Source organism: Monodelphis domestica, chromosome 4 (genome assembly GCF_027887165.1).
Source record: "Monodelphis domestica isolate mMonDom1 chromosome 4, mMonDom1.pri, whole genome shotgun sequence".
NCBI lineage: Eukaryota > Metazoa > Chordata > Mammalia > Didelphimorphia > Didelphidae > Monodelphis > Monodelphis domestica.
In genome coordinates, this window is record NC_077230.1 from 45950939 (window position 1) to 45974487 (window position 23549).

Genomic DNA, 23549 nt, shown 5'->3' on the forward strand with positions numbered 1-23549 from the left:
TATTATTCTCAACTTTTAACTTTCCTTTGCTCACATTTCCAATATGTAACCAGATCTTGTGGTTTCTACCTCCATAATATCTGTTAAATCCGACCGTCTCCATTCACACAGCTACCACCTTGTTTGGGGCCCTCATCACCTTTTACCTAGTACTGTAACAGTCTCCTAATCATGTTCTTACTTCAAGTTATTCCTTGCTTCAGTTTGTCCTCCACCTTGCTACCAAAGAGATTTTTGTGGGGATATGACCAAGTTATTCCTCTACTCAATTAATTCCAATGGCTTCCTATTGCTTCTAGAAGCAAATGGAAACTTCTCTGTTTAGCTTTTAAAGTCTTTCAATGACTTGTCCCCAGCTATCTTTCCAATCTCATTTTACATGGCTCCTAACTTCACATTTTTGCAATTCTGGATCCAGTCAAACTGGTCTTTCCTCTGTTTCTCACACACAACAACAACCTTCCTTACATTTTTTTTTTGTAGTAGCTGTCCCCCAGCACCATTTGCTCTGTAAAGTCCTTCCTGATCCCCTCAACTGTTAGATAACTTCACCTCTTCCATAGAAAATTTCATAATAAATGCTTATGATTCATTCCTCTGTTTAAAACCCTTCAGTTGCTCCCTAATGCCTAACATATAAAGTTTTAATTTCTTTAGCATTCAAAGGTCTCCAAAAACATGTTCTATTTTACATATTGTTACATATTTGAACAATCACAAAACTACAAGTTCCTCCCAACTCAACATCTAGGATCTTCTGAATACAATTAGGATTACCTCTTTATCAAAAGACCTACAAACCTATAATAACAAACTGCACTATCAATCATAAAACTACAACTCTACCTACAGAAATATATCAATATACAAAGATGTAAATTCCTCCTCATTCTTTGCTTTGGATGAATATTCAAATTCATCTTCCTATTTTGAGCACATCAGATTGATATTAGAGATGATCCAGAAGCCAAGACAGAAGGAAGAAAAAACATTTGTTCTAAATAATGGGGAAAAAAAGCCCCTTTCAAGCTCAACGTGAAAACTGAAGATGATAAGAAATCAAGTAATCAGGAAAAAAAAATCATATGGACAAAAACCAAAGATTGTTCTTGCTTGGTAAGTGTAACTGACCTGAGCAAATTCAAAAGCCTCTTGTGGATAATAGACAGATGCAGTAATGCTCATGAAACCAATTGGATACACAAGTTTCTTTAATTTTGAACCTGTTAAAAGAAAGTCCCCCCCGCATTCCCCACATTAGTGAATTTTGTTACTTTCTTTATCACATAATTTACCATGTACCTTTGGTATGCAAAGATTACAATTAAAAAAAATTTTTTTTGTCCTAAAGTTGATTGTGGTATCATAGAAGGAAAACTAAATTTGTAATCTAAGGATATGAGTTTGAATTCCAACTCTACTATTTACTATTTATGTAATCTTGGGTAAGTTGAAGTCTTAGGGACTTCATTGACTCATTTGTAAAGTAGTATATGAGATCAAATGAGTTCTACATTCCCTTTAAGCTTTAATTCCTATGATACACTTTGATACAGACCGGACCTAACATTATTATGTACATTGGCCCCTTCCTAACCCTGAATTTTAAGGTACACAGAACAAGTTAGTATTATCACACAGGCATCCCTTCCACATTGCAGTGGGTAGGGGTGAGGCACCTTCATTCATAATCTGGAAAATGCTTGTAAAATTTTTTGCCATCCCTTTGTATCAGGGAAGTCTGAATTTTTTCTTTTTCTTTTACAGGGTGTTTACCTTATTATAAAATCTGGGATAAGTATTTGGTCAATGTTAAGATATCTCTACATTTCTAGTCTTTATGTTTTGTCTGCTGGGGAAAGTCATGATGTGTATGTGTATATGGTTCTACTGTGATTTCTAAAATGTAGATTTTTTTCCCAAAAAAAAGTGAAGAAAGGGATTCCTTACTCATGGTATTTACCTATGAAAATAGGCCTCAATTATCCCCATCTGCAAAATGAAACAGTTGGACTAAATAATTACTAAGGTCCCTTACTGCTTAAAATGTTATGAAGAATAAACTCACATTTATATAGCAGTTTATACTTTTTAAAAGCAGTTTTTTTCACAACAACCCTAGGAGATAAAATGACTTTCCCAAGGTCAACAATTCATTAGCCCAACACTAGAAAAGCTTACAAATTAGCATTTCTCTAGAAGTAGTGAGATTAACTTAATATAAGCATTTTAAGTGTATTTTTTCAACTGAGTTTGTAACAGCTGTAAAAAAATACATAGTAATTCTAATGAATAGATCTTTTACATTTAAGGTAACATGGAAAAATCTTCCATTTTCCAAGCATCTAAAGCTTGTTATGGTATATAATTTTATACTTAGTGTAAATATAAATTTTATAGCATATTGGGAAGTAAAAATTACAACATACAAAAGTAGTGAAATCAGTTTTCTAATGGCTATAATTCTACTAGTAAAGAGTAGCAATACTTTATTTATTTGTTAAATATTCAAATAAAAATAAATAAAATTTAAATTATTACAATTGTTTATTTTTTACATTGTAATAACTTTTCCAGACAAAAGTTAGTTCCATTCTATATGGAAAAAGACTCTTTTCCACATAAGAAAGTATCTCCAAAATGTGAAAAATTTCCATGTTCAAAGTAGGATCTAGACCAATATAATGTACTCTATAACCTAAATAATCACTACTTGTCCCAAAAATCAAACTTAATAGAGAAAGAAAAGTACAAATTCATTACATATTAACAAATCTACTGTTCAACACTATGAACTTTTTAAAAATGCAACTTTTATGATGGCTGGAATTTTGTGCAATTCAGGACTGAATTACACATGTCTTAAGTTAACTATCAGTGAACATTAAAGTAATTAATGATTCACTATTAATGACACACTATTCCATTTGAAAAACAGCACATACCTCTGGCAAAAAAGTATCCCAAAATTCCAGAAAAACCAATCACACCAAGCCTTGGCAAGAATCCTGGAGGTGGATTTTGTAGTATTTCACAGCTAGCTACAATGAAATCAGATCACAGAATGTTTACATGACGTGTTTTCAAAAGGACTGATGCCATACTTCTGATAACAAATTTATACAATATAAAATGTTACTGAACAATTGTTTTAAGTAATGTTTTTTAAACCCTTATCATCCATCTTGTAACCAATAATATTTATTGGTTCCAAGGCAGAAGAGTGGTAAGGGCTAGGCAATGGGGGTCAAGTGACTTGCCCAGGGTTACATAGCTGGGAAGTGTCTGAGGCCAGATTTGAACCTAGGTCCTCCAATCTCTAGGCCTGGCTCTCAATCCAATGAGTCACCCAGCTGCCCCATTAAGTCATTTTTTTTTAGTTTGTTTCTGCTAATCTATGTTAAACAAACATAAATTTGTACTGACACAATATAGCTGGAAGGTCTTTCTCTAATATTCTGAGTTTGGCCATTATAAGGGAGGTGGTACTTTGGAAAAACAAATAAAATAGATAAAGTACTAGTTAATCTAATAAAAAAAGAAAGAAGAAAACCAAATTAACAGTATCAAAGATGAAAAGAACAACCTTATCTCTAATGAAGAAGAAATTAAGGTAATTATTAAGAACTATTTTGCCCAATTATATGGCAACAAATATGGCAATCTAGGTGATATGGATGAATTACTTACAAAAATATAAACTGCCTAGATTAACAGAAGAGGAAATAGAATACTTAAACAATCCCAGATCAGAAATAGAAATTGAACAAGCAATCAGAGAACTACCTATGAAAAAAATCCCCAGGTCCAGATGGATTCACAAGTGAATTCTATCAAACATTCAAAGAACAACGAATCCTAATACTATACAAGCTATTTAAAATAATAAGCAAAGAAGGAGCTCTACCAAATTCCTTTTATGACACAAATATGGTACTGATTCCAAAGCCAGGCAGACCAAAAACAGAGAAAGAAAACTACAGGACAATCTCCTTAATGAACATAGATGCAAAAATCTTAAATAGAATATCAGCAAAAAGACTCCAGCAAGTGATCACGAGGGCTATTCACTATGATCAGGTGAGATTCATACCAGGAATGCAAGGATAGTCTAATATTAGGAAAACCATTCACATAACTGACCATATCAACAACCAAACTAACAAATCACATGATTATCTCAACAGATGTGGAAAAAGCCTTTGATGAAATACAACACTCATTCTCATTAAAAACACTAGAAAGTATAGAAGGGCCTTTCATAAAAATAATAATAAACAGTATATATTTAAAACCATCAGCAAGCATCATCTTCAATGGGGATAAATTAGAAGACTTCCCAATATGGTCAGGAGTGAAACAAGGTGCCCATTATCACCTCAATCATTTATGAGAAACTCTAGCAATAGCAATCAGAGAAGAAACAGATATTAAAATAGGCAATGAGGAGACTAAACTATCACTGTTTGCAGAATAAAGAATCCTAGAGAATCAACCAAAAAGCTAGTCAAAATAATCAACAATTTTAGCAAAGTTGCAGGATACAAAATAAACTCACACAAATCATCAGCATTTCTATATATTTCCAACAAAATTCAGCAGCAAGAGTTAAAAAGAGAAATTCCATTTAAAATCACCCTAGACAACATAAAATATTTAGGAATCTATTTGCCAAGACAAACACAGGAATTATATGAACACAACTGCAAAACTTTCCACGCAATTAAAACTAGATCTAAACAATTGGAAAACATTAATTGCTCATGGGTAGCATGAGCTAACATAATAAAAATGATAATCCTACCCAAATTAATCTACTTATTCAGTGCCATACCTATCAAAATACCAAGAAAAATTTTTACTGAATTAGAAAAAATTATAACAAACTTCATTTGCAAGTACAAAAGATCAAGGATATCCAGGGAAATAATGAAAAAAAAAGTGATGAATGGGGGCTTGGCAGTACCAGATCTTAAACTGTATTATAAAGCAGTGATCATCAAAAAAATATAGTACTAGCTAAGAGGCAGAAGGATAAATCAATGGAATAGATTTGGGGTAAGTGACTTTAGCAAGATAGTGCACGATAAACCCAAAGATCCCAGCTTTTGGGACAAAATGCCACTATTTGACAAAAACTGCTGGGAAAATTGTAAAACAGTATGGGAGAGATTTGGTATAGGTCAACACCTACACCAAGATAAATTCAGAATGGGTGAATGACTTCAATATAAAGAAGGAAACTATAAGTAAATTAGGTAAACATAGAATAGTATACTTGTCAGATTTATGGGAAAGGAAAGATTTTAAGACCAAGCAAGAGACAGAGAATATTACAAAATGTAAGATGAATAATTTTGATTAAATTAATTAAAATGTACAAACAAACCAATGCAACCAAAACTAGAATGGAAGCAAAAAACTGAGAAAAAAATCTATAACAAAAACCTCTGACAAAGGTCTAATTACTCAAATTTATAAGGAGCTAAATCAATTGTACAAAAAATCAAGTCATTCTGCAATTGATAAATGGACAAGGGGCATGAAAAGGCAATTTTCAGATAAAGAAATCAAAACTATCAATAAGCACATGAAAAAGTGTTTTAAATATCTTATACTTAGAAAAATGCAAATCAAAACAACTCTGATGTACCACCTCACACCTAGCCAAATGGCTAACCTGATAGCAAAGGAAAACAATAAATGTTGGAGGGGATGTGGCAAAATTAGGAAACTTATACAGTGGTGGTAGAGTTATGAATTGATCCAACCATTCTGGAGGGCAATTTGGAACTATGCCCAAAGGGCACTAAAAGACTGCCTATTGATCCAGCTATACCACTACTAGATTTGTACCCCAAAGAGATAATAAGGAAAAACACTTGTACAAAAATATAGCCAAGGCCTTTGTGGTGGCAAAAAACTGGAAAATGAGGGAGGTGTCCATCAATTGGGGAATGGCTGAACAATTATGGTATCTGTTGGTGATGGAACACTATTGTGCTAAAAGGAATAATGAACTGGAACGAATTCCAGGAAGTGATGCAGAGCTAAAGAGCAGAACCAGGAGAACATTGTACACAGAGACTGATATACTGTGGCACAATCAAATGTAATGGTCTTCTCCTCTAGTAGCAATACAATGATCCAGGACAGTTCTGAGGGACTTAGGAGAAAGAATGCTATCTACATCCTGAGAAAGAACTGTGGAAGCAGAAACAGAAGAAAAACAACTGCTTGATCACATGGGTCGATGGGGATATGATTGGCGATATAGACTCTAAAGGATAACACTAGTGCGAATATTAATAATATGGAAATAGGTTTTGATCAATGACACAAGTAAAACCCACTTGAATTGCATGTTGGTTACGGGAAGGGGGTGGGAGGAGGGGAAGGAAAGAACATGAATCAGTTAACAATGGAAAAATACTCTAAATTAATTAAATAAATAAACTTAATTTTCAAAAAAGAAAAGGAAAAAAGGCTCTAAGAATTCTAACATGTACTGGCAAAAGAGATAATAAATAAAACTAATAAAAATACTGTACTTTCTTTTGTATTTACTTATTTGGGGATTCTCTATGCTACCAGTATAATTCTTCTTTTCAGGAAACATAGGAAGAACTTAAGACTCTTGATAATATCAATATCAAAACAAGTAATTTACATACATTTCTAGTTCTACAAATTACAGCAGCTGATGACATCTTTCTATCTGATACAGATACGGACAGTATGAATTTTAGGGTCAGGTGGCAAGTGTAAGGTTGCGCAATTCTCAGCACTTAGTCTATGCAATAAACTTTTCAGTTTATATCTCTCTAACTGCAAGACTTAGAACAATCACAGATAACACGTCTGTCTATTTGAATAAGTAGAGACAGCTGTGGCTTGGTGGTTAAGAGCCCTTGGCCTGAAATCAGTAGGATCAGAATTTAAATCTTACCTCAGACAATTCTGGCTGGGTGACCTTAGTCAAGTCACTTAACCTGTATGAGGCAGTTAGTTGGCTCAATGGATAGAATGCTGGGCCTGGAGTTAGAAAGACCTGAGTCCAAATCTGGCCTTGGACACTTCCTAGCTGAATGACCTTGAGAAGTCACTTAACCTCTGACTGACCAACAAAATGATACACTGCATCCACAGGAGAAAGAAATGCCAAATTACTCCAGTTATCCTTGTCAAGAAAACTCCATGGAAAAATATGGTCCATGGAGTTGCAAAAAGTTGGATACAACTGAAAAACAAAAACAACAACTACTTGAATTACATTCATATAAGTTTCAATTTAGCTTTAACAGTAAGCTAGAGATACGTATACCAAGGTTCTGGAATAATATCATCTTGTAGGTTACCTAAACAATTGTTTACTAAAAATTGTTTAATTTAGATTAAAAGTTGGTCCCTCATACTTGTTGGTCAAGAAACTAACTTGTCAGTTCCTTTTTTTTAAAAAATCCTTACCTTCAGTCCTAGAATCAATACTCTATATTGGTTCCAAGGCAGAAGAGTGGTAAGGGTTAGGCAATGGGGGTTAAGTGACCCGCCCAGGGTCATACAGCTGGGAAGTGGTTGAGGCCTGATTAGAATAGGCCTGGCTATCAAACTATTGAGCAACACAGCTGCCCCCTGTCAGTTCTTTTGGAATGGGCAAAATTGTATCATGGTAATCAAACTCAGAGAAAATTTGTCAATTTTTGAATTTATGATAGTGGGTGAATATTAATATTCCCACTCATATGTCTTTTCTGGTATGAAGGTCTATTCAGCTCTGATGAGTGTGGAATCAGAGACAAGAAGATGGATGACAAAAAGAAAGAATTATGCAACCAATAGCTCCCTAACATCTTTTGGATAAAAATTGATAAGGTTTATAAAGATCATGAAAGTTTATTACACTGGGGTTTAATCTAAAAATATGATGAAAAATAAAATGTTTTTTACACTTGGGTTTCAAGAATCAACTTTATAAGTACATGATGGAGGAGATAGTCTAGATAGCAATTAATTTGGAAAAAAATCTAGAAACTTTAGGAGCCTACAAGCTCAGAAGACAACAGTGTGATGTGGTAGTCAAAAAAATGAACACACTCTTAGGTTGTATGTTGGGTCCAGAAGTGGAGATGTGATAATTCCACTGTATCCTCTCCTGGTCAGACCACTTTTGAAGCCATTGTACTCTGTGGGCTCCTTTTAAGAAGGACATTGATAATAGTCAATCAATAAGGGTTTATTAATCACTTACTAAGTTCTAGGATCTATGCTAAATACTAGAAATACAAAGAAAAGCAAAAACAGCCTTTACCCTCAAGGAGCATCATAATGTTTCTTAATATACTGTTCTACATGCTCTAATCACATCCTGCTGGGGGAGACATGAAAACAGTAGATATATACAAGATCCTGAGTAGATGGGAGACTAGATGGGAGAGAAGAGAGAATAGTAACTAGGGGGAGACGGGGAGGCTGGGAAAGGCCTCCTAGAGAAGGTGAAATTTGAGCTTAATTTTGAAGGCCGTCTGGGAAACTGAGAGGTAGGGAGGTTAGGGGAAGGAGCACTTCAGGCATAGGACAGAGAAAGTACAAGGTCAGTGTGGGCCATGAAGATCTTTGAATGACAAATAGAGGAATTCACCTAGTAGCTGAGTAAGGGATAGATTAAAGTAGGTTTAGACTTAGAGAAAGCCCAGAGAAGGGGAATGAGGACAGAAAAGAGCCAAGTTCATATTAGATGAGGATGAGTAGAAGAAGATTTAGGGAAGCCAGCTGTCTTTAAATATCTGAAAGCCTTTTATGTGGAAGAGTAATTATACCTATTCTGCTTGGTACAAGAGGACAGAACTAGTAGTGACACGTGGAGGCAAATTTAGGGCTTGTTAGGAAGTGAGGGAGAATTACCCAACAATTAGAGTTCTCCAAAAGTAAGACGGGCTCTTAATTTATTTGTGTTTTCATCATCTGTTCTTAGGGACCTAATTCACTGCATTTGAGTATATTTCTTTTAGCACTATTTTCACTTACATTACTGAAGTCTATAAGTATGTACATTATCTCCTGGTTCTGCTTTCTTTACTGTGCATCAGTTCATACAAATCTTCTCTTGTTTTCCTGAATTCTTTACATGACATCATTTCTTGTGACACAATAGAATTACATTTCATTCATAGCCAAAAATTTGTTCAGTCATTCCTCCAAACAATAGGCTTCTATATAAAAAGGCAAATTATTGTTATTCTAGCTCTCCTAGATAGATAATATAATGATTTAATTTTTAGTAGTATATTTAAGGCTTCAAGTTTAACCTAGTAGCTTGTGTTAATAGGGTTCTTTCCTCTCTAGACTTCCACTTATTTCCCTTTTTAATTGTTTTTTAATGTGCAATTTTGTGTGTGACACAGCATGAAAGTGGATAGAGAGGAGTCCTATATCTAAAACATACTTACATGTGATACTGGGCAGATTACTTAACATCAGTGTTCTGGGAAACTGTGAGATTGTAAATTCCAGAAGAGTTTTCAATCTGCATTGGTAGAGGGAGTCTTGTAGAGGAATGGGGGAGATGGGACAGATGGACATCCTTCTGCTAACCAGACTCACTTTCATTTTCCAATACCATAATGCTTATTATAATGTTATTCTGGAAGAGTGACTATGTATGGAGTGAGTTATTCAGGATATTCAAATCAGCTAGAGTTGAAAAATCACAAACAGAAAGGCAGGATATTCAACTTAAGTGAACAGTGATGCACAGCTTCAAAAAATATGGCATTGAGGCAGCTAGGTGGCTTAGTGGATAGAGAGCCAGGCTTAAAGGAAGGTGTGCTAGGTTCAAATCTGTTCTGACACTCTTTCTAGCTGTGTGACCCTGGGCAAGTCACTTGACCTCAACTGCCTAGCTCTTAAACATTCTTCTGCCTTGGAACTCATTTTTTTTTTAAACCTTACTTTCCATCTTAGAACCAATATGGCATATTGGTTCCAGGGCAGAAGAGTGGTAAGGGTTGGGCAATGGGGGTTAAGTTACTTGCCCAGAATCACACAGCTGGGAAGTGTCTGAGATCAGATTTGAACCCAGGAAGTCCCCCCCCCCCTTTCTCTCTCTCTTGGCCTGACTCTCCATCCACTGAGCTACCTAGCAGCCCCTAAATTTAGCTAAATAAGCATTTTTAAAGTATCTACCCTGTGTCAGACACTTACTAAGTGCTGAGGCAGTGGGGGGGTTAATACCAGGGTCATACAGCTAGGAAATGTCTGAGTCCAGATTTGAACCTAGGACCTCCTGTCTCTAGGTCTGGCTCTCAACCACTGAACCAGCTTAGTATAGATTCTAGACAGAAGGTAGGGGTTAAAAAAATAAAACTAATATGGCATAGTTGTGACCAGTAAAAAAGCAAGGTAGCAGACAGATTAATATACAACTACTAAGAAGTTCTGTGTTTTTTTTCGTCACACATACAAAGATTAAAAATCACCCTGGCAAAGAGTGCTAACAATGTTAATAAGTACTCCTCCCAATGTTTCCAACTATTTAGTCACGTTGCATAACTTCATCTCATACATTTCCCCTGCATTCTCCAATCTCTGTGTCCTTTCTCTCACTGTTCCCTTAATCTAAAATGTCTTCCCTCCCATCTGCTTAAATTTTTATCTTTTTTCGTAAAGACCTGGGATTTGCTACTCAGTTTTAAAAATCCAACACACTTCCATCTCTTCCACAAAGCTTTGCTTGTTCTTCCTTGGCTATTAACAATGGTCTTCTTTGGAATTAAGATTTAGTAGCAAATAAAAGTTTACCTCTATGATAATACATGTATAACCCAGTAGAATTGTTTGTCAGCTCTGGGATGGGGGAAGAAAGAGGGGAGGAAGAGAACATGAATCATGTAATCTTGGAAAAGTACTGGAAAAAAAAGTTTACCTCTATAATGCACTTATCATGTACTGTTGGGCATCATAGTTTTTTGTTACCCGTCTTATTCCTTTACAGCATTATAAGCTCCAAAAGAGTGGACAACATCTTATACAAACCTTTTATCTCTTTCGGTACCTACTATAGTGATCTGCACAGAGTAGGTATTTAATCCATATGTTTTGCATGTAAAGAGAGCAGATCTAGTTTTCATCAATCAACAAGCATCTCCAAAGGACCCATTATGGGCTGGGCACTATGCTAGAGGCTAAGGATACAGCATGTACATACAAACACAAAATATAAATGAAGAAAATACAAAGTAATTTTAGAGAGGAGTAGCAGCTGGGGAGGAAGAAGTAGGGGAGAAATCAGGAAAGGAGGTGGCATTGAAGCTGTGCCTTAAAAGAAGTTAGGGATTATAAGAGGCAGAGATATGTAGGAAGTACATTCCACTTACAGTTATAGTCTATATAAAGACATGAAGATGGGAGATAGGACATAATGTATGAGGAACAACAAGTAGTCAGTTTGGCTTGTATGTAAAGTGTATAATAGAGAGCAATATGAAATAAAGCTGTAAAGGCCAGCTAAAGCTAGATTGTGAAGGGTTTTAAATGCCAAAGAATTTGTGTTTCATAGAAGCTTTGTAAGATGGGAAAATGACATGATCCGATATGTTTCAGGAATGCCACTTTGATAGCTTTGAATAATGAGAGGGGAGAGACTTAAGGCAAGGGGACCAATAGGAAGCTATTTCAATAATCCAGCAAGAGGTAATGAGAGCTTGAATTAAGAGACTAGCCCTATAAATGGAAAGGGAAAAAAAGATAAACAAATAAATACTGTGTATATAAAAATTATAAGATCTGGCAACCAATTAGCTATTTGGGGTAAATGAATGAAGCCTGGAAGGGACTCTAGATTCGGAACCTTCTCCTTCTATAATGAGGAAGCTGCAGTCCAGAGAACATTAAATCACTTGGCTTTACAATTATACAACCTCTCCCGCTTATTCAGTGAACCAAAAATGTTATAAACTGTGGGCAATAACAATTAAATATACGTAAAGGTGTTATACATAAGTTCTTGTGATTATCAGTTATTAATTATAAATCAACTTACCTATTCCTTGTTGAATAGCAGCATCTACTGTGGGCTTAGTTTTGTTGTAAGCATCCTGAAAAGAAATAAAAAAAAAAGACTATGATAAAATAGCATTACCATTAAAGACAGAAAAATATACATCCAAACAGAATGGAATATTCACATTCTGCAGTTTGGTTTTTAAAAAGAAGACTCTGGTATTGTCATTGGAAATAAAAGATAAAAGACAAGTCAAACCAATTGCTATCAACTGCAAAATCCTCTATGTTCTACATAAAATTAAGAAAAGTTATAGCCTAACAAATATAGATTTTTTTTGATAATCAAAACCAATTTATTGCTATACAAGGTAAGTGCTCATCTTTTTTCCCTACTTGATCAAATCAGTTTCTTTTCATTATCTTTACCTTCTGTCTTAAAATCGATAGTAAGTATAAGTTCTAAGAGAGCAGTAAGGAATAGGCAGTTAAATGACTTGCCCAGGGTCATATAGGTGAGAAGTATCTGAGACCAGATTTGAACCCAGAATCTCCTGTCCCTAGGCTTGGCTCTATTGCCAATAAGCCACCTAGCTGACCCAGTCAGTTTCTTTTATAAAAGAAATATTCATTAATCTGCTAGAAAGGCATGTATGCTATAGCTCACTTTTGTAAAAATGACTATCTGCAGAGGAGCAGTTCTATCTTCTAATGGAAAAAATGAGCCTGCCCCAGTTTGAAAAACTTGAGTCATTCTAAATTATATTAAGTCAACTGGTTTTTATGAGGAAATATTACTAATGGAAGACCAAATACAAAGCAAGGAGAAGGTTTTTTTTTTTTTAAACCCTTACCTTCCGTCTTGGAGTCAATACTGTGTATTGGCTCCAAGGCAGAAGAGTGCTAGGCAACGGGGGTCAAGTGACTTGCCCAAGGTCACACAGCTAGGAAGTGGCTGAGGCCAGGAGAAGGTATTTTTAAGAACTCTGTTATGATTTTTTAGAAGATGCTCCTTCCTTCCTTCTTTTTTACAGCCCTATCACTATCTAATGAATACCCCCCCGCCTCCCATAAAGAACACCTCTCTGTAATTAATCAATTGTCAAACCAAACACTATACTGGCTATTTTTGAAAATGTATTCTTCTGATTGTCTACTTCAATATCAGCTTCAACCTGCAGCCTGAAGTTAGAATGGGATACTGAATTAGTCAGTCTAATGGCTTCTTTACATATCACTATGGTCATCCTATAAACTGATCTGCTTTAGCTCATTTTTTTATCAGTTCATACCAATCTTCCCAAAATTTTCTTAAGTATTCATATTTGTAATTTCTTGTTTTGAAAATCATGTAATATTCATATGCCATAATCATCCTCCCAATTAAGGGACACCTATTTTCTTCCTAGTTCTTTTCTACTATAAAAAGCATTGCTATTAAATTTTTATTATTTATTAAAATATATGTCTAAATGTATCAGCCCTGAATTAAAGAGTATGTAAATTGAATGACTTTTTTTTGCATAATTCCAAGTTGTTTTCCAGAATGTTTGGACCTAGTCATAGTTCAGTTCTAGTTGGACAAATTATAGCTCCACCAAGAATGTACCTGGTCTTTCCACAACACATCTAAATGCTTACTGTTTTTCTCTTCTACCATCTTTGTCCTGTGGCAAAATTTAAAAAGCTTAAAAATGTCAGTAGAATGAGTTGATACTTGTTTTTCACATATTTAGGAGGAAAAATCTGAGAGCATCATATATATGTCTTGAGTAAATATATGTGGTAGAGTATAATAATAGATCCTTATGGATTAATTTCCCAAGTAATGTTGAGGAAGATGATCTGATCAAATTTTCTGTTTCATATAATTAGTAGTCCTGTAAGCTTAAAAAATATTCCTCAAATTGGACTTGGCTTTTGTGTAACATACAATGTAGGCTATACATTCCTCTCAGTAACTAACTTAAGTAACAAGTTTGTGCAAGTCGTGCTTTGAACTCTTAAAAAAAAAATCTTAGAATGATCACTATTCCAAATCAACTCGGGCAATGCAACATACAGTGCTTTTTCAACTATGTGAAAGACTCTCCTCTCTCAAACACAAAGTTCAATAATCTATTAAATGCAAATTGTTCAATACATACATATCCCCACTTAAAAACGGATGTTATCAAAGTCAAGATAACCCCATGAAAAAATGGTGAAATCAGGGAGCAGAAAGGACAGAAGAACATTTTTTTTCACTCCTAAAGACCAAGACTAGTCTTGATTTTGTTTTTTGTAGAATATGTTCTCAAGCCCAACACTAGCAAGAAGGTTTAGAAATTAAACTCCAAGGAGTCCCTAATTTATAGATAGGCTGATAAAAGAGTGTTCCAAAAACTCATTTATAAGTTTGTTCTTTGGAAGTTAGAATACATCATTCCATGCATATAATGTACAAATGGTGATTAGGTAATTGGGCTAGCCCACAAAAGCCTATTTAGCCAATAACATAGCCAAACCGCAATGAACATTTGTAATGAAAAACAACAGAAAGCAATGATTACAAAATTGAAAAAAATAATTGTGGTTGCTTCCTGTCCAGAAATACACCTGCACACTTGGCAGTGAGTAATTCACTACACAGCTTTGTAACCTGAGCAATTTGAGTAACAGTTGCTTTTTCAAGAGAAGGGAATTACCTCCCCAAACTATGGCATATCCTCACTACCTGGAGATAAAAATAAATCTCCAAAATGATTGATTGCTTCTGGTAAGAGAAGAACCTATTCAATACTGAGGCAAGGAAAAAGGAGGGAAAGACAGGGAAAAGAAAGGAAGGAAAGTAGCTGGAAGTACCCCTTGCTCGGTAGGGAAATTGACTAGGGATTCTTTGTACGTAGGCCAGGGAGCAGAATAAATCAGATTAGACTCCGGGGGAAATTAGGTAGGTTTATTTAGGGTTAGGAAGGGAAAGTTTTGTAAAGTCAAATCTAGGCAGCTAGTCAGGAATCAAAGCTCTCCACCTAGTTTAGGGGAAAAAATGGAGGCAAAACCCTTGCTTCTCTCCTCTTTTATTCTCTCTCTGACACCTCCCACAAAGGAAGTTGCAGTAGAAAGTCCAGGGAGATAGAGTCTCCCAGGGCTTAGGTCCACTTCAAAACGCACAATACCTCATGACACTGGATGACAATCATTCATATGTGTAGACCATTTGGGTTCTCATAATTAGGCAACTGCCTGAAGTGTCCTTTCCAAAGCTACTAAGTAAAATCTGTCTAGAAAGCACTTGTGTGATTAAGAATTTGCTTAAACAAGCTCCAAATGGTACCTGGTGGCATAAACAAATTAGAGGAGCATGAAAGAAATTAACTCGTCAGATCTATGGGTAGAAGAAGAATTCAGGATCAAATGAGAGATAGTGAGGTTCTTGAGACACAAAATAGACAATTTTGATCACAAAAAAAAATTTTTTTAATTTTGCTGAAGCAAAACCAAAGCAGCTAAAATTAAAAGAGAAGTAGTTAAGTGGGAATAAATCTTTACAACAAGGTTTTCTGGTAAAGGTCTAATTTCTAAGATATATGTAGGAAGTAAGACTTTTATGAAAACAAAAGCTATTCTCCAATTACACAAAGGATATGAGTAGGGAGTCTTCAGAGGAAGATGATAAAGCTATCAATAGATATGAAAAAATTCTCTAGATCACTAATAATTGGAGAAACAAATTAAAACAACTTTAAGGAACTATCTTCCATCCATAAGATGGGCTAAGGTGACAAAGAGAAAAAAAAAGAAAATAGGTTCTTTAATGAAATGTTTGTGGAGCTGTAAGTTCAACCATTCTGTAAAGTAATTTGGAATTATGCCCTCAAATCTTCTTAAATTGGCATACCATTTTTGGCCAAGTGATACTGTGTTTAGGTCAAAAGAAATTAAAGAAAGAGGAGAAAATGATCTATGTGTATAAAAATATATATAGTAGTTCTTTTCATGGTCTAAGAACTAGAAACTGAGGAAGAGGCTCAAACTGGAGAATGGCTGAACAAGAATATTATAGAATATTATTAAACTACAAGAAATGATGAAGGAAGTGGTTTCAGAAAAGTTTCGGAAGAACTGTATGAAAATCAATGTGAAATGAGCAGAAGCAGGGCAACAATTTATATAATTACAATAATATTGTAAAGACAAACAGTTCTGAAAGGTTTCCAAATTTTGGTCAACTTGATATAACTTTAAAGGACTCATGTTGAGAAAGATGATATCCACCCTAGATAGAGGAGTTATGGACTCCGTGTAAATAGAGGCATATATTTGGACATGGTTAATGCAGAAATTTGTTTTGCTTGACTATGCATATTTGCAATGGGCTTTGTTATTCTCTTTTCTCAAAACAGATGAGGTGACATGGGAAGAGAGAATTCAGAACTGAAAAGAAAATTGAATTTTAAAAAATGCATTTGAACCATTATCTACTTCAATTCATTTGGAAAAGGGCTATACCTGAAACCAATATGTATATGGTCCAGCATACTTTCTAAGTTGTGAAATGCCTTCTTCCAGGGGGCTTCTTGGTTCCTCCACATATTTGGACTCAAAGTTTGGAATTGAGTAGAGTGAAAGCTGTAAGTATTAAAGAAAATTAGACAAGGTTATAAGATAACTCTTTATTACAAATGTCTAAAATTGTATCATAAATTCTCTATCAAAGTTATGTATATATCTTTATTGTAAAAATTAAATTATATCTTGTAATAAAATATATTTTTTGAGGTTTATTAAGAAGTATTAGAAATCAAGGAATAAAGAAAATACACAATAATAACCACGTGCACATGGCTGATTAGGCAATTCAGAATCCCTGCGCTTAGCTTTCTTACTACATCATTGCAATGGAATGGAAGACAGAGAGGGAGGCATTACTGCCAGTTAAATACCAATTGTGATCTCACCAACCTGGGGACTCTGTGAGATTATAGGAAATTCTGGGAAACACCAAGGACTTCTGGGGGATTGAAGTCTGGGGTTCAAAATCTCCATTGCTGTTCTTTGAAGTGTATTTCCTTCCTCTAGAACACTCATTGTTGCATAATTGAAAAGTGAAAAAAAAGGGTACTGGATTTGGAGTCAAGGGACTTCAGTTCAAATCCTGACACTATTACTTGCCCTGTGGGACTCTGGGAAAGTCATAATCTTTCTGGGTCTTATTTCTGCATCTGTAATGTAAGGCTAAAAATACTCACACTATATCTACCTCTTAGTGTTACAATGAGCAAAGTGCTTCATAAATCTTTAATGTTAATGTTTAACTGAGTCTAATTTTTTTTTTAACTAAGCTGTAAATATTTTACTACATCTCTACAGCACTTTACAAAAATTAACAGTAAATGGATTTAAAATAACTACTGTAATAAATGGATAATCTGTGGAGATATATTTCCTGTTGTGGTAAATGATATACTTGATATACTCTGGCTGACTAGAGAGATACTAGGGGACACCTCAGGATGCCTAGTTGTAATGGAGATAGATATTCTGGAGTGACTAGAGAGGTGCTATTAGAGGGGTTACTCTGGGGTTGCCTATTGATCACTACTGATGGCTAATTGATTAATAGTTTTCCTATCCCCCTCCTCTCTCAATCCCTCCCTTCACCACCCTTCTTATGAAACCTGTGGCTTCGGGCCCCCCTCCCGCCCCCCCCCCCCCCCCCCCCCCCCCCGTGGACTCTGAGATTTATGAGGAAACACTCTTTCCTCTACCTTTCTCAAGTAAGGGAGTTTATTGGGAACAACAGGATGGAGAACTGAGATAAGATGAGTGAGAGGGATGAGGGTTTCCCTAATCTATAATGAGGGATAGGAGGATTATGGGAAATGCCAGTCCTGTCACAACTGTGACACAAATCTGTCAAGGACATTTTGAAAATCAATATTAATTTTCAGTTTGAAAAATGAGCTTACCCATGAAAATCTCAACCAAATATCTTCCTTAGATGATGTGGGCAGGGGGTAGTCAAGGCAGCTAACCCTGAGTGTCTTTGCCAGAAATAAAAAATTTCTAAGACTCTCTGGAGGTCACATTTGATATTTCATTATTTGAGGTTTGAAATCTGATCTGTTAGGGCTTTGGCAAAGGGTTAGCGATCTAAGCCTAATTTTAGAATAAACTTGTCTAAAACCCCAGACATTCATTAGCTTCTTCAGTTCCTGAGGAATTTAACTTACAGACATATTATTTCTTCTGCCAAAGTAAGCTCATGGTTGAACATATTCAAAGAGACATTCCAGTCTAGGTTCCCATTCTGATCCTCCATTTCACAACTCATTAAAAACATTCTTCATGCAGAAAATTCTTCAGCAGAAATCTAAATCCTAGGAAGGATCCCAGAGAAAACTAACAGTTTAACAAAACTGACTGCACCACTCTCAAGGTTTTCAAAAAGGAGAAAAACTACTTGTGCTGGGTATTCTTCTTCTAACTAAAAAAATCCTTTAAAATAGTAAGAGTGCTGTTCTGCTAAAATTTAATTAAACAAATACCAAGTCCTTGCTATGTTCTAGGATTATGTAGATCACTGTAGATCTGTGATCTAATCAATGTCTATCCCTTTTATTTATATATATTGTGCCTCAAACAATTGTAACCTATTCAACCCTCATCTGTAGATGTTCCCTGATGGAGTTACCTAAAGTATTGAAGCTTCCTTTTTTGATTCACTGATGTCCTTCTCCAGACATACATTTGCATTAGGATAATCCCCAACTTCACTTCTGGAATGGTGGAAATATGATATGACCTACATTTGCTTTTTAATGTGATAGAAGGATGTGATAAAAAATGGAAAGGTTTGCAATTTGCAAACTGCAAATTTTGCTGCAAAAACTGAAAAGTGCAAACCTGATGTTAAAGAGAGAATATACTTGCATGCAAAGGAAAATCTGTCAGTCAAAAGGAACATTCCATTTGGAATGTTAACAGGAAAAACAGTTGAAGCCAAGCCAAGCCAAGGGCTGAGAGGCAGGTCTGGGCTTCTGGACTGAGGCTTTGACTGGTGTGGCTGATAATGGTGAAGAAGCTAATTGTGTCTCTGGACTTGAATTAATCAAGTTGAAGGTTACCTAGCTGATTGACAGAAGAAGAAAAAGAAGACAGTTGTCCTCATATCTCTCTGATTGACTTTGTTTCTCAATTGTGGCAGAATTGCCATTTTCCTTAGCATCCTCCTAACCCTCATTTTAGAGAATAAGGAACCATTATCCCTCTTATCTTATCCTCCATCCTTGTCCTGTCTTCCCCCAAAAAAACCCTTACTTGAGTTAAAGAAGAGAAAAGAGTACTTCTCTAAAGCATCATAGTTCACACTGAGTGAAACTGAAGAAAAGGGGGAGGGGAAGCTGAAAGGCTTCTTTTTTTTCCCCCCTCCCCATTTGAATTAATTTATTTAGTCAATTTAGAACACTATTCCTTGCTTACAATAATCACATTATTTCCCTCCCTCCCCAGCACCCACTCTTCCCCCAACTAATGCATAATTTCATTGGGTATAACTTCTGTCCTTGATCAGAACCTATTTCCATGTTGCTGTTTACACTAGGATGTTCATTTAAAGTCTACATCCCCAACCATATCCCTTCGACCCATGTATTCAAGCAGTTCTTTTTCTTTGGTGTTTTTACTCTCACAGTGTTTCCTCTGGATGTGGATAGTGGTTTTCCTCATAGATTCCTCCAAGTTATTAAGGGTCACCACATGGTCACTAATGGAAAAATCCATTACATTCGATTGTACCACAATGTATCATTATCTGTGTATAATGTTCTCCTGGTTCTGCTCCTCTCACTCTGCATCAACTCCTGGAGGTTGTTCCAGTTCACATGGAATTCCACTATTTTATTACTCATTTGAGCACAAGAGTATTCCATCACCAAAATAAACTACAATTTGTTCAGCCATTCCCCAATTGGAGGGCATCCCCTCATTTTCCAATTTTTTTGCCACCACAAAGAGCGCAGATATGAATATTTTTGTACATGTCTTTTTCCTTATTATCTCTTTGGGGTACAAACTCAGCAGTGCTATGGCTGGATCAAAGGGCAGACAGTCTTATAGCACCCTTTTGGCAGAGTTCCAAATTGCCCTCCAGAATGGTTGGATCAATTCACAACTCCACCAGCAATGCATTAATGTCCCGACTTTACCACATCCCCTCCAGCATTCATTACTTTCCTTTGCTGTCATGTTAGCCAATCTGCTACATGTGAGGTGATACCTCAGAGTTGTTTTGATTAGCATTTCTCTGATTATAAGAGATTTAGAACACTTATTCATTTGCTTATTAATAAATTTGATTTCTTTAACTGAAAATTGCCTATTCATGTCCCTTGTCCATTTATCAATTGGAGAATGATTTGATTTTTTGTACAACTGGTTTAGCTCTTTATGAATTTGAGTAATTAATTAGACCTTTATCAGAGGGTTTTTTTTTTTTCATTTGAATGAGTTTATTTAGTCAATTTAGAACATTATTCTTTGGTTACAATAATCACATTATTTCCCTCCCTCCCCTCCACTCACTCTTCCCAAAGAAAACATGCAATTCCATTGGTTATTACTTGTGTTCTTGATCAGATCCTATTTCTAGGTTGTTGTTTAAACTAGGATGTTCATTTAGAGTCTACATCCCCAACCATATCCTTTTGACCCATGTATCCAAGCAGTTGTTTTTCTTCTGTGTTTTTACTCGCACAGTGTTTCCTCTAAATGTGGATAGTGGTTTTTCTTGTTGGTTCCTCCAAGTTGTTCAGGGTCATTGCATTGCCACTAATGGAGAAGTCTATTACATTCGATTGTACCACAGTGTACAGTCTCTGTGTACAATGTTTTCCTGGTTCTGCTCCTCTCACTCTGCATCAATTCCTGGAGGTTGTTCCAGTCCCCATGGAATTCCTCTACTTTATTACTCAATTGAGCACAATAGTATTCCAACACTAACATAAACCATAATTTGTTCAGCCATTCCCCCATTGAAGGGCATCCCCTCTTTTTCCTATTTTTTGCCACCACAAAGAATGCAGCTATGAATATTTTTGTACATATGTTTTTCCTTATTATCTCTTTGGAGTATAAACCCAGCAGTGCTATATCTTTTTCCTTATTATCTCTTTGGAGTATAAACCCAGCAGTGCTATGGCTGGATCAAAGGGCAGACAGTCTTTTAGTGCTCTTTGGACATAGTTCCAAATTGCCCTCCAGAATGGTTGGATCAATTCACAGCTCCACCAACAATGAATTAATGTCCCATATTTGCCACATCCCCTCCAACATTCATTACTTTCCTTTGCTGTCATGTTAGCCAATCTTCTAGGTATGAAGTAATATCTCAGAGTTGTTTTGATTTGCATTTCTCTATCAGAGGTTTTTGTAATGAAGATTGTTTCCCAATTTGTTGCTTCCCTTCTAATTTTGGATGCATTAGTTTTGTTTGTACAAAAACTTTTTAATTTGATGTATTCAAAATTATTGATTGTACATTTTGTGATTTTTTTCTAGCTCTTGCTTGGTTTTAAAGTCTTTCCTTTCCCAAAGATCTGACAAGTATACTATTTTATATTTGCCAAATTTGCTTATAGTGTCCTTCTTTATATTCAGGTCATTCACCCATTCTGTGTTTATCTTGGTGTAGGGTGTGAGATGTTGATCCAAACCTAATCTCTCCATACTGTCTTCCAATTTTCCCAGCAAAACTTATCAAATAGTGAGTTTTAGTCCCCAAAACTAGGATCTTTGGGTTTATCATAGACTGTCTTGCTGTGGACATTTACCCCAAGTCTATTCCACTGATCCTCCTTTCTGTCTCTTAGACATTACCAAATTATTTTGATGACCACTGCTTTATAGTATAGTTTGAGATTTGGGACTGCAAGTCCTCCTTCCTTTGCATTTTTTTTCATGATTTCCCTGAATATCCTTGATCTTTTGTTCTTATAATTGAACTTTGTTATGGTTTTTTCTAATTCAATTAAAAATGTTTTTTTGGTAGTGCAATGGGTATGGCACTAAATGAGTAAATTTGGGAACGATTGTCATTTTTATTATGTTAGCTCATCCCACCCATGAGCATTCAATGTTTTTCCAATTGCTTAGATCTAGTTTTAATTGTGTGGAGAGTGTTTTGTAGTTGTGTTCGTATAGTCTCGGTAGATCGATTCCCAAGTATTATATATTGTCTAGGGTGATTTTAAATGGAATTTCTCTTTCTAATTCTTGCTGCTGAAATGGGTTGGAGATATAGAGAAATGCTGATGACTTATGCTGGTTTATTTTGTATCCTGCAAGTTTGCTAAAATTGTTGATTGTTTTGACTAGCTTTTTGGTTGATTCTCTAGGATTCTTTAAGTAAACCATCATATCATCCCCAAAGAATGATAGCTTGGTCTCCTCATTGCCAATTTTAATACCTTCAATTTCTTTTTCTTTTCTAATTGCTACTGCTAGTGTTTCTAGTACAATGTTATATAATAGAGGTGATAATGGTCATCCGTGTTTCACTCCTGATCTTATTGGGAAGGCTTCTAGTTTATCCCCATTGTAGATGATGCTTGCTGATTATTTTAGATATATGCTGTTTATTCTTTTTAAGAAAGGCCCTTCTATTTCTATACTTTCTAGTGTTTTCAATAGGAATGGGTGTTGTATTTTATCAAAAGCTTTTTCTGCATCTAGTGAGATAATCATGTGATTTCTGTCATTTTGCTTGTCAAGATGGTCAATTATGTGGATGGTTTTCCTAATATTGAACCATCCTTGCATTCCTGGTATGAATCCTACCTGGACATAGTGAATAACCCTCGTGATGACTTGCTGGAGTCTTTTTGCTAGTATCCTATTTAAGATTTTTGCATCTCTGTTCATTAAGGAGATTGGTCTATAGTTTTCTTTTTGTTTTTGACCTCCTTGGCTTTGGGATCAGTACCATGTGTGTTGTAAAATAAATTTGGTAGAACTCCTTCTTTGCTTATTCTGTCAAATAGTTTGTATAATATTGGGATTAGTTGTTCTTTCAATTTTTGATAGAATTCATTTGTCAATCCACCTGGGCCTGGGGATTTTTTCTTAGGGAGTTCTTTGATGGCTTGCTCAATTTCTTTTTCTGAAATGGGGTTGTTAAGGTAATTTATTTCTTCCTCTTTTAGTCTAGGCAATTTATATTTTTGTAAGTATTCATCCATATCACCTAGATTGCCATATTTGTTGCCATATAATTGGGCATAGTAGTTTTTAATGACTGCCTTAATTTCCTCTTCATTAGAGCTGTGGTCTCCCTTTTCATCTTGAATACTGTCAATTGTTTTTTTTTCCTTTTTTAAATTAGACTGACTAGTACTTTGTCTATCTTATTTGTTTTCTCAAAGTACCAGCTTCTAGTCTTATTTATTAAATCAATAGTTCTTTGACTTTCAATTTTATTAATTTTTCCTTTGATTTTTAGGATCTCTAATTTAGTCTTCATCTGAGGATTTTTAATTTGTTCGCATTCTAGTTTTTTAATTTGCATGCCCAAT

At 35.3% G+C, this 23549-nt stretch overlaps 1 protein-coding gene across 2 annotated transcripts in view; it reads right to left on the reverse strand.

Annotated features, from left to right (window-relative positions):
- The window catches only part of APOO (apolipoprotein O), a 111729-nt gene that overhangs the window by 38706 nt on the left and 49474 nt on the right, over positions 1-23549 (reverse strand). For both annotated transcript variants that reach the window (XM_007493413.3, XM_056793361.1), the window contains 4 exons: positions 16489-16608; positions 12038-12092; positions 2946-3041; positions 1132-1223 (listed from right to left, as the gene is read on the reverse strand). In XM_007493413.3, the coding sequence (XP_007493475.1) occupies positions 1132-1223; positions 2946-3041; positions 12038-12092; positions 16489-16608 (363 nt within the window). The remainder of the gene's footprint in view (positions 1-1131; positions 1224-2945; positions 3042-12037; positions 12093-16488; positions 16609-23549) is intronic.